A 16456-nucleotide genomic window follows, 5' to 3' on the forward strand; every position below is an offset into this window, starting at 1 on the left:
ACAAGTTGACAAATTGTATTTAAAATCAATATTGATAGAAATCCATTAGCAAAGAAAAAGAACTATACCTCTACATTACTCAAGTTAAGAGATTAGACATATCATATATTCTTGAGTGAATAAATGTTATAGCTCCAAAACTATTCGAAATGTAAAAAGTTGATGCTGTTTGCAGATTCTGTACTTGAGGGAGTTAAGACCTATACTAATTTAACAGTCTATAAATACTTGGATTAAAATCCTGATTAATTTTTTTTTCTTGAACATGTGATAGTATAATCATGATATGGGATTTGTAGGATAAAATAATTTTTAAAAATCAATTTACAGTTAAATAAAATCAATTTACAGTTTTACTTACTGCTTCTGTGTGTATTGGGTGCACTGCAAAAAGCAGAGCAGCAATCATGCTACTCCGATTATCCAGAAAAAGTTTGCAGACTTTAAGGAATATCACACTGACCACAGCATGAAAAATCATATTTAAGAGATGATACGACATTGGTTTTAGTTCACTGAATAGATAATTTAAGCGAAATGTCAATACAGTTAAGGGTCGGTAAGACTTGTGGCTTCTTTCCTAAAAGGAAAAACAACCATTAATTATTAAAGTTCTTTGGTCCTTCAGGTTACAAAACCTAATCATTGCTTGTACTATTAAGGATATTAATATTTGGCTGAGAAATTAAAAAACAAATATAGAAGACAGCTTTATATTCTGTTTTTCTATGTCCTTACTCCAAAAAACAAGGTGAATGCCTCCCTTTCATATATTGATGATAATTAACCATAGAAGAATATCTGACTATGGATTGTTAAAAACATAAAGTTTTTAAAAAGGTAGAACAATGGTGGCATTGGTCATATGGGATTCTTTGTAAAGCCTGCATTTCAATTACCAATGCAAAAGGTTATACAACTGCTTGCCAGATCTTCAAAAGGAAATGTAAGATCAGAATGTTTACCAGTTAAGTTCGAATAATCATAATTCAAAGATACTTAAAAAAAACTTCCATAATGGATAGATATGAGCATATTAAAGTAAAATTATCCAAATATTATGCAGGGAGTAACATTAACAGCAAAACTGTTTTTTTGAAATAGAAGAATAAAACCTTTTGTGGTGAATTTTTGTTGGCAGGAAATCAAGTAATAAGTTTCTCTATAAATTAGAAGTTACATTCAACCAAAACCACTTTTTATCAAAAGATAAAATCAAAGTAGATTTAAAAATAAAATACACAGTTCAAAAAATATATATTACCTAGTTACTTGTTTTTAGTTTTATGTAAAGGACATTTACATTTAGCTTCTTTTTTTTTTAAATTAAAGGTGTTTTTTTTTTCCCATTTGTAGATGGACATAATACCTTTATTTTATTTACTTATTTTTATGTGATGCAGAGGATTGAACCCAGTACCTCACATGTGCTAGGCAAGCACTCTACCACTGAGCTTCAACCCTGGGCCCACTTAGCTTCTTTTCTACATCTGATACTCTGTTTTGTCTCTGTCACAAAGGTATAGACTCAACCTTACTCTTCCTTACTAAAGAATATCAGTAGATACAAAGAACAAACATTCTCTATTTTGAAATTAGGAGCATTTTTAACATTGCTGTATTGACTACATATTCTATGATATGCCACCTATTTAGAATATTCTTTGTTGCTTAGTTATTCCAGTACATACTTCAAGCTTAACCTGAGGCATCTAAAATTGTAAGGTACCGTGCTGAATTAACAATTTATACTAGAAAGCAGAAAAAGACAACAGAAACCTTCTAAGTACCTATAGTGTTACTATGACAAATATGTAAAACTTATTTGCCACATGAAAGAAACCAGAAAGCAGAAAGGTATACATAAATTCAATTGCAGGAGACATAATTGCTTGGTTAGTTCTATTAGATGTATATTATGTTACAGGTAATGATCAACTAAAAGATTTATTATTGATATAACTAATTATTTAAATAATTCATTAGAAACCTATTAAAGATTCCACTATCACAAATAATAATCTTCTTATTAGACATCAGGTTTTGTGAAAATGCAAAATAGCTAAGGCCACTATGAACAAATCAGGTCATTATTAAATTTAATTATATTAAAGAAAAACTGAATTACTTTTGAGATTTAGTTGACAGCAGAAACAAGCATGAATATAATGAATAATGAATGAATAAGCTCCCTGTTCCTCAACATAGAAATGGCAAAAAAGTTCTGCAGAGGTTACCATAACAAAAGTTACCTTAATATAAGGTACTTTATTGATCAAATGCCAGAAGAATATGTGGCTCATTAAGCTCAGTGGTTCTAAGCTGTAGCTATACCATAGAATATCCTGGATGAACTTACTTAAAAACTACTCAAATCCATACAAAAAACAATCACCAAAAGATCACACATGTGTACAAGCAAAAGAAGATAAAAAAATACCAATGTATATGTACACATCCAAATCTGAAAAATATCTAAGTAACTACATATAGCCTTGGTAATGATTTGTAAAATACTTTGGACATATTCCAGGATACAGTATTGTGATCCACTGAATTATCAAATAGATCCTACTACATAATCATACAGTTGACCCACTAAAGATATAATCCAATCATTGAGACTCCATAGTGATAATCCACAGTGATCCAAAGGTCCCTAATATGGTAGTAGTAGTACTCATATGGCTCAAGAGATTGTCCTAAGCCCAAAATATGTCTTTAGATGTATACTGGCAAAAAATTCTTTTTAGGTTTGAACACACACATATGTACATAGGCATTACAAGCTATCATTACTTAATATCAATCATTTTAGATATTTCAATGTGCTAATTCCAGGCTTATTGTGAAAGCTCATATAACAACTCAATAATCTGTAGAAAAAATTTTCTGTAGCGTCACATTTACCTACAGGATGGGAGAGAATATGTCCATCAAAATAAAGGAATAAATAAAATAAACTATATTCTTTTTAAAAAATTTTTTTAGTTGTAGAAATATCTATTTTATTTATTTATTTTTATGTGGTGCTGAGGATCGAACCCAGTGCTTCATACGTACAAGGCAAGCACTCTACCACTGAGCCATATCCCTAGCCCTCAAACTATATTCTTGATTATAAATAAACTGTTATTCTAGTTTGTTCATCATTCTGTTTGAGTATGTTAATGAGTTCTTATAGTCTGCCTACTTCTGGGCACTCTGAACAAAATCAAATTTTCAGTTTGCAATGCTGAAAAAATAAAACCACAAAACAGCATCAACACCATGACACGATAATTTTTTATGAACTCCTTTAATCTGGCCAGCTAAACTTCCAGTTCAAAATCTCAACCACACAACTCAAATCATAAAATATACAGCACGGGTTGGGGAGATGGATACAAATTTTTAAGAGTCTCTGGGGATAAAGGGCAGGGATAGAAGAAAATAAATTCTCTAGAAATAATTTATGACATAATAGGGTCATATTTTCCTCTTAATATAAAAAATTTTTTGAGGAAGGATGGAGGAAAATAAGGTCAGCCTATTTAATATGGAAAATAAGGTCAGCCTATGTAATAAAAAAATTTATTATATGTTTATGACTAAAGTAATGAAGTACCCAGCCCCACCTTTGAGAAGCTTTCAAATTTGGAGAATGAGGAAAGAGGTTACAAATAATGACTAAGAAACAAATAGAGTATTACATATGTTTCAATAACAATTTATTTAAAGTCTAAATGACAGGCATTGTAGATAAATAAATTCATTTATTTTTCTCAAGGTATTTAAAAAAACTAATATTAGATCATCTGTAAGATCCCACGCTGATAAGGGTTTAATCCTGAACAGCCTAACACTGACTTTCACAATAAAGGCAGAGTAAAATACCTTCAGGAAAATGAACACAATTTTAAAGTTCTGAATATAAAATCAAAATAAGAGATATGACATAATTTTGTGAAACTGGCAACATATGTACTTATTATTTTTACCCTTATAGTCTAATCTATTTATACTGAAGTTATTATATTTTAAAATGGTTAAATATATCACAATTGCAAATCATCTCTTTTTCCTGACTTAACAAGACAGAAAAAAAGAGACCTACTCAGCCAGAAACAGACTTGTATTTAATGTTCTCCTTAAACATTTGGTTTTCACATACACATATTATTTTTAAAAAAGTAAACGAAGGTATACAGCCAAGAAAAGAATCAAATACCACTGTAATCACATCTTCAACTTCCTGCCCAATTTAATACAAGTACAAATCATGTCTCATATAATAAGTATTTACTTACCTCAGACATAGGAGTTCCCCAGAAATCATTTTGAAATAAAGTTTTTAAAGGTGTAGATGGATGCAGGTCTTTATTATCCAATATTGCTGAAACATCATCAAAAACAAAACCACAGAAGAGGCTGTTCCAATAGCATGCAGTAACCACACCTACTATTAAGGTTACTTCTTTGAGGTTAATATCAGCCATCTTTTCCACAAGAACTTTTGGGCAAAAACTGGAAACAAAAACAACAGGGAAAATTAAATAAAACAGGCAACACTTTTTATTTTTTAAGTAAGCACAATTTGGTAGATGGCTAATATGTAAGGAGTGTTAATAAAGCATGTTAATCCTTCTAGAGAAAAGCTCAGCTCAAATGCCTTTCACCTCTAAGAAGTATAAATTGATTATCTCTTTATATTTCTAACCTAGGGCAAAATTAAATGTTCCTTCAAGAGTGCTTTCATACCCCTAGTATAGTTACTTATCATACCACTTAACCTTTGATCTGTTTCTAGCTAACTAGATAATGAACTCTATCAATTGTCATAGGTCAAAACACCTGGAAAGCAGATATATGTAAGGTAATTATAAACAACTAGCAATGGATGCTCCAGAAGTGCCTATTTTTGTGGGAAAACAAATACTTGAAAAAACAATGAGCAATTGGTTTTCCAAAGTGTCAACGGAACTTTCAATTTAGTACTTTGTGTCTAAAACCCAATCTAAATCAGAGGTCCTGCAACCTAGTTTAATTGGGCAAAAATCTTGTAAAAATACTTGTCCTGAATGTTCTAAGTCAGTTACATGGTAGTTGGTTAACTATAGTCCTACTATTTCCTCCTGTCTTTCCCCAGATTTATTTACTTATATTATCTGCTTGGCCCTTTGGGCATATGAGATTATGACACAGATCTTTATCATTTTTTTCTTTGTCCCATTACAACAAAAGTTTTTAGCCTGGCGAATAGGTTTCATAGATGACAATTTGTAAAAAATAAAAATAAAATACAAGAAAAGATTAATAAAAATAAAATGCTTAGAAAGGATTCAATGAAGGAATAGTTTAGAGAAGAAAGAACTATATTAACTGGATGATACCTGGGGGGAAAAATCAGCTTGATAATCAAGATAAAGTTGGAAAGTACTCTCAAAAAGCAAACAATAATAGGATTATCTGGCCTGTGTTGTGTCATTACCATTAATTTAGTGTTATTTCCTGCAGAAGGCAGAATAATGACACTCCAAATTATTCATGTTCCAATCATCTGAACCTGTGAACCTTTTAGGTGGCAAAAGAGACTTTACAGGTGTTAAAGTCTCACTAAAGGCTTTTAAGTTCAAAAGATCATCCATCTGAGTGGTCCCAATATAATGGCAAGAGTCCTTAACAAGTCAAAGAGGGAGATGGACAAGTCAAAAAACAGAGGTCAGAGTAAATGATTTCTGGTTAGGGGCCATAAACCAATGAATGGTCCAGTTCTAGAAAGTGAAAAAGTCAAAACAGGGCTGGGGATGTGGCTCAAGTGGTAGCACGCTCGCCTGGCATGCGTGCGGCCCGGGTTCGAGCCTCAGCACCACATACAAACAAAGATGTTGTGTCCGCCTAAAACTAAAAATAAATATTTTTTAAAAATTCTCTCTTTCTCACTCTCTCTCTCTCTCTAAAAAAAAAAAAAAAGTCAAAACAAACAAACAACAAAAAGCCCATATTCTTCATTAGAGCCTGTAAAAGGAGAACAGCCCTATTGATACCTCAATCTTAAGTCTACTGAGACCCATTTTGAATATCTCACCTCCAGAAATACAAAATAATAAAATGAGTTTTAATAATCTCTTAGATTTTTGATAATTTTTTCTTTACAGCAGCAATAGGAAACAAATACATCATCCACAGAGCCAAACAATCTAAAATTTGAGATATATCTTTGGAGTTCTGGTCAAGTCAGAGAAAGAATACGAAATAAAATCAAAACTTCATTTGGCAGTAAAAGTTCTACCTGTATAGGAAGAATGGGTGCTGATTTTAAATCAGATGTAAACTTTATATAAGGATACATAAACACAAAGAATATATAATACATGAGAAGGAATTAAAGGATTTTTGTGGTCAGATAGTAAGAACTTAGAATGTACTAGACTTAAAAAAAAATGCAAAATCCTCTTTGACAAAGTAGAAGGGAAATCAGTTGTATCCTTTGGGAAAGTACAATTTTCAACTAAAAGAAAAATTACATAGGGTTCATCTTGAATCCAGAAGTGCTTAACCATGTTTCAAGGTATGGACTTGTACACCAAAAAAAGCTGATGACGCTTTTGTTTAAAGAATGTGGAGAGATTGAAAAGCATTTGCCTTATCTCCTGCCCAATCCCACACTAAAATGACAGTGAAGATATTTTTTAAAAGGGCAGGTGTAATATGTAAAGATAAAGACAACTGCAAAGCAAAGTGGGAAAGAATCCAAAATGAATGTGGGAGAAATTGTAAAGAGGCAACTTGTTTTTAAACATTCCCCAAGGGAACAGGAGAAAAAGGGAGAGAGGTGGTCCTCTTAGTGTATGTTATGTGCTCAGTTGTGAAGTCAATATAGTCCCTAAGAATCATCTGCAAGATAAAGGTTGAGGTGATGGCAAGAGGTTACAAAGGGGATATAGGAGAGATGTACATGATTCATTGGAGGCCATACTATAACAATGTAATTGACCACTGCTTTTAGTTGTAGGAATTTGTGTTTGTGTTTTTTTTTTTTTAACTAGCATATAAGAACACTTGTAAGTGCATGTAGTTTAAATGGATGACTGATTTAAGATTACTTACAAAAATGAAATGTCATAAGATCCAACTGTAACTAATGATCACTCATGAGATACATAAAGAAATACAAAATACAATTTTTCCAACAACATTATATTGGTGCTAATTTTCTGTCAAAATCTAATAGTACAGTGGGGGGAGATGAATCTATAGGAAAATTTTATATGAATTTGGCAATACTTAACACAAAGGATTAAGTCCTCCCAGTTCATTTATTTTTATTTTTTTGAAATTGAGTTAGTTCTCCCAAATTTCATTATTATACCATCACTAACAATAAGAGTAGTCTACTGTGTTTCATTATTATTTTAAACTTTGAAAAATTCTTCTGGCATGTGCTGTGGGCCAAGACTATTCACACTGAATCCTATTAATCTTTCTAGTCTACTCATGTTGAAGGAAGACAAGTACCTTCTTGTTGAAAACTTATTCCTCTCCCTGAAAACAAAGTAAAACAAAGCCTTTGCTATATACAATAGTATACAAAATTTCTAAAGGTCATTTATATTTTTGTTAAGTCAGCAAAAAGGAAGTAACATCTAAGGAACCTAAGTTGTTTAGAACACAGAATTGGGTTAGCAATTATAAAAGGCAAGGCTTTCTTGTCAAGTGATTTTGGCTAGATAAAACTATTCATAAAAGCCTATGAAAAAGAGGCAGGTCCAGGCAAGTGTTCCTGTAACAAGGCTATTTACAAAATTGTCACATAAACTGATGCAGAAAAAGTAATGAAAATTAATGGAGAGTTTTAAGCCTTTTCCTATACTGTCCCTGAGTTAAATTTCCTCATTTACAGTTAGACACACATTAAAAAGCATAAGAACCTAGACCACAGAAAAATTAATTACTGCTGTATCCCTGTAGTACAGTGTATGAACTCAAAAATATTAGGATGAGTTAAAGAATTAAACTTAAGAAAGACTTTACTCTTAGTTGAATGCCATTGAGATTTACAATTTTAGCTTCATTCATTATTAGGAAATTACTGAATTTCTCTGAACCTATTCTCATTTCTAAAAAAATAAGAATAAAACTTACAATTAGACCAGGCAATATGAGTTGTTGAGAACATAAATACTAAGGAGAAAGTGAGGGAAGCAGGGATAGAAAAGACCAATACAAACAAAACTAATACATGAGTAAAAAGAAAATAAATGAAAATAAAAGCAAAGTGCTGCTGTAAAAATAACAAATTCCTAATATGAAATATGCAGTAGTAAATACATACAAGACATTACAAGTGATCGATAAATATTGACTTTGATCTCTGCCAAATTACAAAGATACTTATTTAAGTTTCAAGAATTCAATTCAATTTCTTGAGCAAGAAAGTTAAAAAATGAGAATAATATTTAATAAAGCAGCAAGACTAAAGAGCAAGTACACAAATATTGCTCTCCAGAATGTCTGAGGAGGCGGTATGTCATTCCTCTAGCCAGAAAGATCTGTACTCAATTACATTTTTTAAGTCACAGCAGAGAATTAACCTTTCTAAGCTTCAATTTCTTAATTTAGATGAAAAGTGAGAACAATGTAAACACCAATTTTACTGGACTGTTTCAAAGAATAAATGATATATTTGACATAATCTTTCATAAAAGTAAATTCATAATAATTCCTACAAATCTGATAAATATTTTAAAAATTTATTTCACAAAATTGGTATGTTTTTATTTTCTCCTGAGCTGTTTTTGTTTTATCCAAACACGCGGTTTAGAGACAATCTATTATCCACTTTTGAAACGAATATTTACTGTCATTTATAGCATAAAAATGTGCTTTAAAAAACATGGAAAGGAAAAACATTGGTCGACAAGTTAGAAATGCCACTTAGATTTCATGCCTTCAGCTTCCTAAGAAAAGTTGCCTACTTGTTTATTATATTCCAGAATAGTTGAAAGCAGCAAGATGATCAAAATTTGGACAAGTAAGATTGTTAAACACCTGAGAAGGCGCTTTAATCCTCAAGAACCAAGCCAAGAGACAGCAGCAGTACTGGTGAATCTTGGGGGCCTTTCTCTTTCCAGCTCCCACAGTGGCCCAAATAAGTACTACCTTTCCTTTCTAGAACCTTCACTCGTACTACTTTTTCAGTCTTCATTCCTTGAAGGCAATGGTACTCAGGGATAAGACCGGTGGAGTCGAGGATGCAGGGTCCTCTGAATTCTTCACTCTCCCTAAACCATGATCGCTGCGCAGCCCCTACTTCAACGCATCACGGCAGATTCCATATTAAATGAAGCTAAAACTTTTTCCACCCGTTTTCTACAGGAGACACTACCCTGGGCGCCCCTTGCACGCGCTTAAAAAGAAGGTGGTGCCTTCCCACCCCTCCAGAACCGGGTCAGGCCCTTCAGCCCCAAGGGTTGGGGCTTCTCTAAACAGGGATTGCAGCCCTCAACTCCTCCCTAGCCACTGACCCACAACCCGACCTCACCTGGGAGAGGATCCACCAGGGGACAGCTTAGGGAAATCTCAAGAAGAGCGGCCCAGCGATTGACGCCATCCAAGACACAGTCATGTTCTACCTCCTTCAGGCCACCGGCGAGGACACACCTCAGCCACCGCGCCTCCCGCCTCTCGGTCTTTCCCTCGTCTCCCCAGTACCGTCCCAGCCTTCCGCATTGCACGCCGGGAATTCCCTATCTTCTCCTCTCAATGACTTCACTTCCCAGCATGCACTGCCGCAAGGTAGAACTGCACTCTGTGTCCTCACTCTGGTCAAATTCCTCGTCCTCAACCCCGAGTCCAGGAGCGGGGCGTGAAGACTAAACGTAAAGCATCATCCACCGTCGTAAAATGTAGGCTCTCCAAGCATCCGGGGCCTTGTTCCGGCCTTGGGTGGGTGGGGAATGGTGTCGCTTAGCAGCCGCCTCCGCGTTATCTTGCTCGCGGCCAGTTGGCGGGACCTAAAGTCCTTGTGGGACGGCGAAAAGGAGCCACCACGGGCCGCGGCGAGGCCCGTCGTGGTGGGTGCGGTGGATAAGGAACTATACCTGGTTGCCAAGCTTGGTCTAGGTGGGTGGAGCCTCCTAAGCGGTAGTCTCTTCGCAAGCGGCTTCTTTAGCTTGAGATCCCACGGAACAGCCTGGCCACCACCCCGCCCCTTCTATCCCCTGGTTTGCAATCCAGCCTTCTTGCCTCAGTTCGTTTCTTTGGCACAGCTTCGCTCATTTCAGTTATTTATTTGCGCATTTGAACACCTTTTAAAACCCTCGGTTCCTCCTTCTCAGAATCAGGGATCATTTTCATCCTTCCAAACACCATCTGGTGTTCGCAAGCTTTGGTGTTGGGGTCGTGGAGAAGAGGACTCAGATGTTCTGACCTAGATTAGCTTTATCAAAGAAGTTATGTTTTATTTAGCCGGTGCGGAAAACTATCATTTTGGTCGAGGCTGCTTTGCATACTTGTATGTTTTACGATGAAAGAGCCTTTTTGCTAAAGCATTGTAGAGTTACATTTATGCCGTAAACACAATATTGCCTTTTACCTGGAAAATGCTAATTCGCACCTGTTTTGTTACAGGTAGTGGAGCACAGTAAAAGAATTCAACATGTCACCTAATATAAACTGGAAAGAAATAATAAAAATTGACCCAGATGACCTGCCTCGTCAAGAAGAACTGGCAGACAATTTATTGATTTCCTTATCCAAGGTGGTTAATAAATAAATGATACAGAGATAGACAATTGTGATAAATTTAAGTTGCCTCTGAAATCATTGAATGCTAAAATTGGAAGAGTTCTTATATTTTGCTTAAAGGTTGTAAAATAGTTGCTTTTCTGTTTGCTTAGGTGGAAGTAAATGACCTAAAAAATGAAAATCAAGAAAATGTGATACATCTTTTCAGAATTACTCAGTCATTAATGAAGGTTTGTATGCAGTATATTTTAATAGTAACTTTGACTCTTAGAAGAAATTTCAGTGTCTGTTCTTATATAAGGTAATCTCTATGAAATTACTTAGTAATATCTAGAACAACACTCAAAAATGAGTTAAAAAATGTGAATTGAGAATTTTGTATAAAAGAGCAATTTTTTACTCTAAATTTCCTAAAAGAATGTGTTAGGGAAACGGAATAGGAATGTTTAAAAATAACATAAGGACATATATCTTGAAGTCTAAATGAGAAATGCAGACATTGAGTGTTGTAGGGATTTGTTGGGAGGAATGGTGATTTAAGTTGTATCAGAAGATTTGGTAAAATGATGAAGACTAAGGAGTAGTTTTAGATAAGTGAAAGGCAGTGGTGAGATGCCAAGAGGATTCTAAAGCTGGTAGTTATAAGTAAATGTTAGAATAGGAAATATGTTTTTATTTGAGGAAACAAGTGCAGGAAGTTTGTAGCAGGTTGTAGAGAAAGCAAATGTTGTATGGACAGTTTGGGTTATTAAGGGTCTTAAAGGTGTACTGTATGCTACTGGCAAGGAAGGCTTTTAAACCATAATTGACAAGATACAAAAATATGCCTTAGAAAAGAAAAATTGGCTGTTATATAGGAGAAAATGAAGGGAATTGGAACTGAACAGCTATAACATCATGAAGGAGTTCAGACATAAATTTGTGAACTAGAATAGAAACAATTGAATAGACAAAATATTTGTGAAAAATATCTCAAAGGAAGAAGTTTTAATCTTGCATTTAAGAGTTGAGGGGAAAAGAAGAATCAAAGACGCTTCAAACTGTTGCAGCTCTATGCATTATAACCTTAGGGTAGAAAATCATTTGTTTATTCATTCAAATAACACTTATTGACTGTTCCCATGTGCCAGCCATTACAGGCACTAAGGATTAGGATAGCAAATAAAACAATTTTTATTTTTAACACATTTTAGTATAAAAGTATATTCAAGTAACTTTATTTTTCTTTTAATATTTAGATGAAAGCTCAAGAAGTAGAGTTAGCTTTGGAAGAAGTTGAAAAAGCTGGAGAAGAACAAGCAAAATTTGGTAAGTGTCTTGAGAAAAACTTTATTGTGTTAACCATTTTATTTATTTGTTGAATAACAGAAAATCAAATTTAATATATTCTAGGAAATAGGTAAATTAAATTTGTTTTGAAGACATTTCTAGATCTATTTTGTGGATATGGTATATAATGGTTACTTTTACATAATCTTGTTATAATGTAATATTTTTAAATAATCTTATTGTTTTATTGAAATGCATTTCAAAATTTGTTTTGAGGTAAATCTAACCAGTTGAACCATTTGCCTTTTTTTTTTTTAATAGAAAATCAATTAAAAACAAAAGTAATGAAACTGGAAAATGAACTGGAAGTAAGTCCTTTTTTATTTCCTAAGGAGTAGTTGTCATTAACTGTATTATTTTAATATTTTTTGATTATTATTTCTTAAGAAAAATCAAGAAGTTGACATTGTACTCAGTTGTTTGTTCAGTGTAATAAATACTTATGTGCTTTGAATTAAATACCCAATTATGATAATATAAATATACTTAAGAGCTAGATGGAGCTTATAGTTTATAGAATACTCCAGAAGATTACTAGTAATTGAAGTAAAGGGGAGAATGTGAAGGTTTGAGGAACAGTGACAAAAGGATATGGTAGAAGTCACTTTTGACAAAGCTAAGTGCTAAAATATGAACATATTGTTAAAGAACTAAATATGTTGAGGTTCCTGAGAAGGTACAAAGGACTGACTTGGAAAGGAGGAAGACCCTCTTCCTTTGTATTAGGAGGGAAGGATGAGTGGATGTACACAGAAGGTCTTATGTTTGTAGGTTTATTTTTTAGAAGTTGAGAGATTGTAGATGAGATCATCTGCAAAAATAAGAGTGGAAGATGCTATGTTCAAATTATAAGGATGACAGATTGAAGCACGACATATAGTGGAGAAAGGACAAGAGAATGAGGGATCTGGAGTGGGTTGTAGTTCTGATTCTTTTTGTTTAACTCTGTGACCTTGGATTAGTTTTTTATTTCTTGCAGCATGTTCTGGGAAAATGCCAAGCATTTTCAATAAATATTTACATAATAAATGATTTATGAAATTGGATTGATTCTGTTCCTATATTTACATAAAGAATAGAAGGGTAAGATATTTGAAGGTCTTGGTAGGAAAGTGGTTAAAGTAATAATTATGAAAACATAGCTAATAGATAATGAAGGCAAGATTGGGGTTGAGGCAGGGAAGACAAGAGATAGGAAAGGGGAAATAAATTCAAGGGATTATAGAGTCCTTTGAGGTCAAAGGACAGGTCTGTTGGGGATAATTGAGAAAATGTTCCTGCTTAGACAAGGATTTGTTGTAGGTATGGCAGACTGAATTCAAGAAACAAGTTTTAAAAAAAGAAAAGACTGGTCAAAGTTATGTATATATGTAAATTGCTTAGGTCAGCTTTTGATGGGAGAGTATGAGGAAACTCATACATAAAATTTCAGTGAATTTTAAGGAGCAACTGGGAAATTGATTTCCAAAGAAATTAATATCCTAAGAGAAGCAAATTACACTAAGATAAAGAGGTGGAAAAGAAGATTTTGTAAAGAAACAGAAGATGTAAAATATTAATTTTTCTTGAGTGAAACCTTAGTGGAAAACTTTTTGAGGGAGAGGAAGAAAGAAAAATTTGGTGATGGGAGAGAGATGGCAAAAGTGTATGTTGAAGAAGCAAAAATGGGACAGGCTAGATAACCAGTGATTTTGATGTTTTGGGCCAAGACCTAAAATTAATAGAAATATCAGTCAAACTGGATTTGGTTTGCTGCAGGTTTTTAAAGCTAACCTAAATCTGGTTGTCCAGTACGTTAGGGTATACCACTTGTATGTATTTACATTTATGTTTGTTAAACTTAAAATTAAAAATTCAGTTCTTTAGTTGTGCACAGCTTAATTTCAAATGCTCACTCCACCATGCGGCCAGCGCAATGGTTTCATTAATGAGTTTCTTGGCATAAAAGTTAGCTAGCAGAGATCGAAATAAAACACACAGACTCAGTTACCTTATTTCTACTGCCAGGTATGAGACGGCTCCCCTCTCTGGTTCCCTCCTCTAACCGCCCAGCAGGGCAGCAAGGATTACTCAGGGCTAGCAGGAGAGAGAGAGAGTGAGCACACCAGGGAGTAGCCTTTTATTGGGGAATAAGAAATTCAAGGGAGAATTCCAACCAATGAAGGTTGAGGGGGGACCGCACTCCAAGGTCAGGGTCAGTGATTGGGCCCCCGGGGTCAGTGGTCAGTCACACCCCCACACGGACGGGTTCTTTCATCAGGAGAGGGCTGGGAAAGTTCCGACACAGCCAGAACGCCTCAGACCCAAACCGGGAGTCGCCCAGTCACGTGTGAGAATGGCTCCCCACACTCACTAGCCAAATGTAGGTAGAGACTGCTGAACTAGACAGTGCAGATAACAGTTCTGATCTGAATACTCCAGGTATGAGAGAGGGGGCAAGTCAGGAGCACTAAGATATGCAGGAGGATCGGAGCCTGGTTTCAGATCTCTAAGGCTTAGAAGATGTCTTGATAATTCATTGTCTACATTCTATGCCTTTGTAGTTTAGTCTGGTGGCTGTGCTTTAGTAGCTGTAACAGACTCTAAGTAATTAAATTAACAGTCCTTTCTTAGTGGCTTAGTGGTTCAGGATGTGCTTAAAGGGTTGTCTGCCCATGAACCACAGAGTAAATAAGTTAGTGACTTTAAAAAATGGTCCTTAAGACCTAGGAATTAAATAAGAGACACTGCGCCTATTAGAAGAAAAAGTAGGCCCATATCGCCATCATGTTGGATTAGGCCCCAACTTCCTTAATAAGACTCCTGTAGAGCAAGAATTAAAATCAAGAATAAATGGGATGTTAAAAAAAAAAAAGAATAAATGGGATGGATTCAGAATAAAAAGCTTTTTTTCAGCAAAAGAAACAGTCAGTGAGGTGAATAAAGAGCCTACATATTGGGAGCAAATTTTTACCATTCACATATCAGATAGTGCACTAATCTCTAGGGAATATAGAGAACTCAAAAAGCTAAACACCAAAAAAAAACAAATAGCCCAATCAATAAGTGGGCCAAGGAACTGAGCAGACACCTCTCAGAAGGAGATATACAATCAATCAAAAATATATGAAAAAATGTTCAACATCTCTAACAATTAGAGAAATGCAAATCAAATTACTCTTAAGATTTCATCTCACTCCTGTCAGAATGGCAGCTATTATGAAGTTAAACAACAATAAGTGTTGTCGAGGATGAGGGGGAAAAGGCACACTCATACACTGCTGGTGGGAGTGCAAATTGGTGCAACCAATATGGAAAGCAGTATGGAGATTCCTTGGAAAGCTGGGAATGGAACCACTATTTGACTCAGCTATCCTACTCCTCAGTATGCTGTTTTTAAGTCCTATACCCAAAGGACTTAAAAACAGCATACTACAGGGACACAGCCACATCAATGTTTATAGCAGCATAATTCACAATAACTAAACTGTGGAACCAACCTAGATGCCCTTCAGTAGATGAATGGATAAAGAAAATGTGGTATATATACACAATGGTTTATTACTCAGCAATAAAAGAGAATAAAATCCTGACATTTCCAGGTAAATGGATGGAGTTGGAGAATATAATGCTAAGTGAAGTAAGCTAATCCCAAAAAAACAAATGTCAAAAGTTTTCTCTGATATAAGGAGGCTGATTTACAATGGGGTTGGGAGCAAGAGCATGAGAATATTAGAAGAACTCTATATAGGGCAAAGAGGTAGGAGGGGGAAAGAGGGTAAAAGAGATGGTGGCATGAGATGGATATCATTACTCTAAGTACATGCATGAAAACATGAATGGTGTGAATATACTTTGTATACAACCAGAGATATGAAAAATTGTGCTCTATATATGTAATATGAATTGTAATGCATTCTGCTCTCATATATATAACAAATTAAAATAAAATTTTTTTTAAAATATAATAAAAAATTAGTCCTTAAGTAATGTTATTCTAAATGTATGGTACTGAAGCATAATGGAAATTTTAAAACAGGATAATTATTTCCTTGTTGATAGACTTGAACATACAAATATAATGCAATTAATTTAAGCATTTGGTTTATTACTTTAAGATGGCTCAGCAGTCTGCAGGTGGACGGGACACTCGATTTTTACGTGATGAAATTCGCCAACTTGAAAAACAATTGGAACAAAAAGATAGGGAATTGGAGGACATGGAAAAGGAACTGGAAAAAGAGAAGAAAGTTAATGAACAAGTAAGGCGTGTTTTTTTCAATGAATCTTAACTAACTGTTCAAGTTAAGATGTCTGTATAGAACATCTGGTTTTGCTTTTTAAAAATATTGTTAATACTGTCTCTAAGGTTTTATATCATTATTCATTTTGTCATTGTATTTTTAACATGTAATGGAAG

At 34.3% G+C, this 16456-nt stretch overlaps 2 protein-coding genes across 2 annotated transcripts in view; one reads left to right on the forward strand and one right to left on the reverse strand.

The window, feature by feature from the left end:
• Tmtc3 (transmembrane O-mannosyltransferase targeting cadherins 3) overlaps nt 1-9687 on the reverse strand; it is a 45202-nt gene extending 35515 nt beyond the window's left edge. The window contains exons 1-3 of the mRNA XM_026397215.2: nt 9524-9687; nt 4290-4506; nt 362-580 (exon numbers count right to left, since the gene is read on the reverse strand). Coding sequence (XP_026253000.2) covers nt 362-580; nt 4290-4478 — 408 coding nt within the window. The 5' untranslated portion in view covers nt 4479-4506; nt 9524-9687. The remainder of the gene's footprint in view (nt 1-361; nt 581-4289; nt 4507-9523) is intronic.
• Nucleotides 9688-9985: 298 nt separating this feature from the next.
• The window catches only part of Cep290 (centrosomal protein 290), a 90983-nt gene continuing 84512 nt past the window's right edge, over nt 9986-16456 (forward strand). Inside the window, exons 1-6 of the mRNA XM_026397740.2 lie at nt 9986-10104; nt 10612-10741; nt 10881-10958; nt 11967-12036; nt 12319-12365; nt 16155-16298. Of these exons, the coding sequence (XP_026253525.2) occupies nt 10640-10741; nt 10881-10958; nt 11967-12036; nt 12319-12365; nt 16155-16298 (441 nt within the window). The 5' untranslated portion in view covers nt 9986-10104; nt 10612-10639. The remainder of the gene's footprint in view (nt 10105-10611; nt 10742-10880; nt 10959-11966; nt 12037-12318; nt 12366-16154; nt 16299-16456) is intronic.

Source organism: Urocitellus parryii, chromosome 5 (genome assembly GCF_045843805.1).
Source record: "Urocitellus parryii isolate mUroPar1 chromosome 5, mUroPar1.hap1, whole genome shotgun sequence".
Classification (NCBI taxonomy): Eukaryota; Metazoa; Chordata; class Mammalia; order Rodentia; family Sciuridae; genus Urocitellus; species Urocitellus parryii.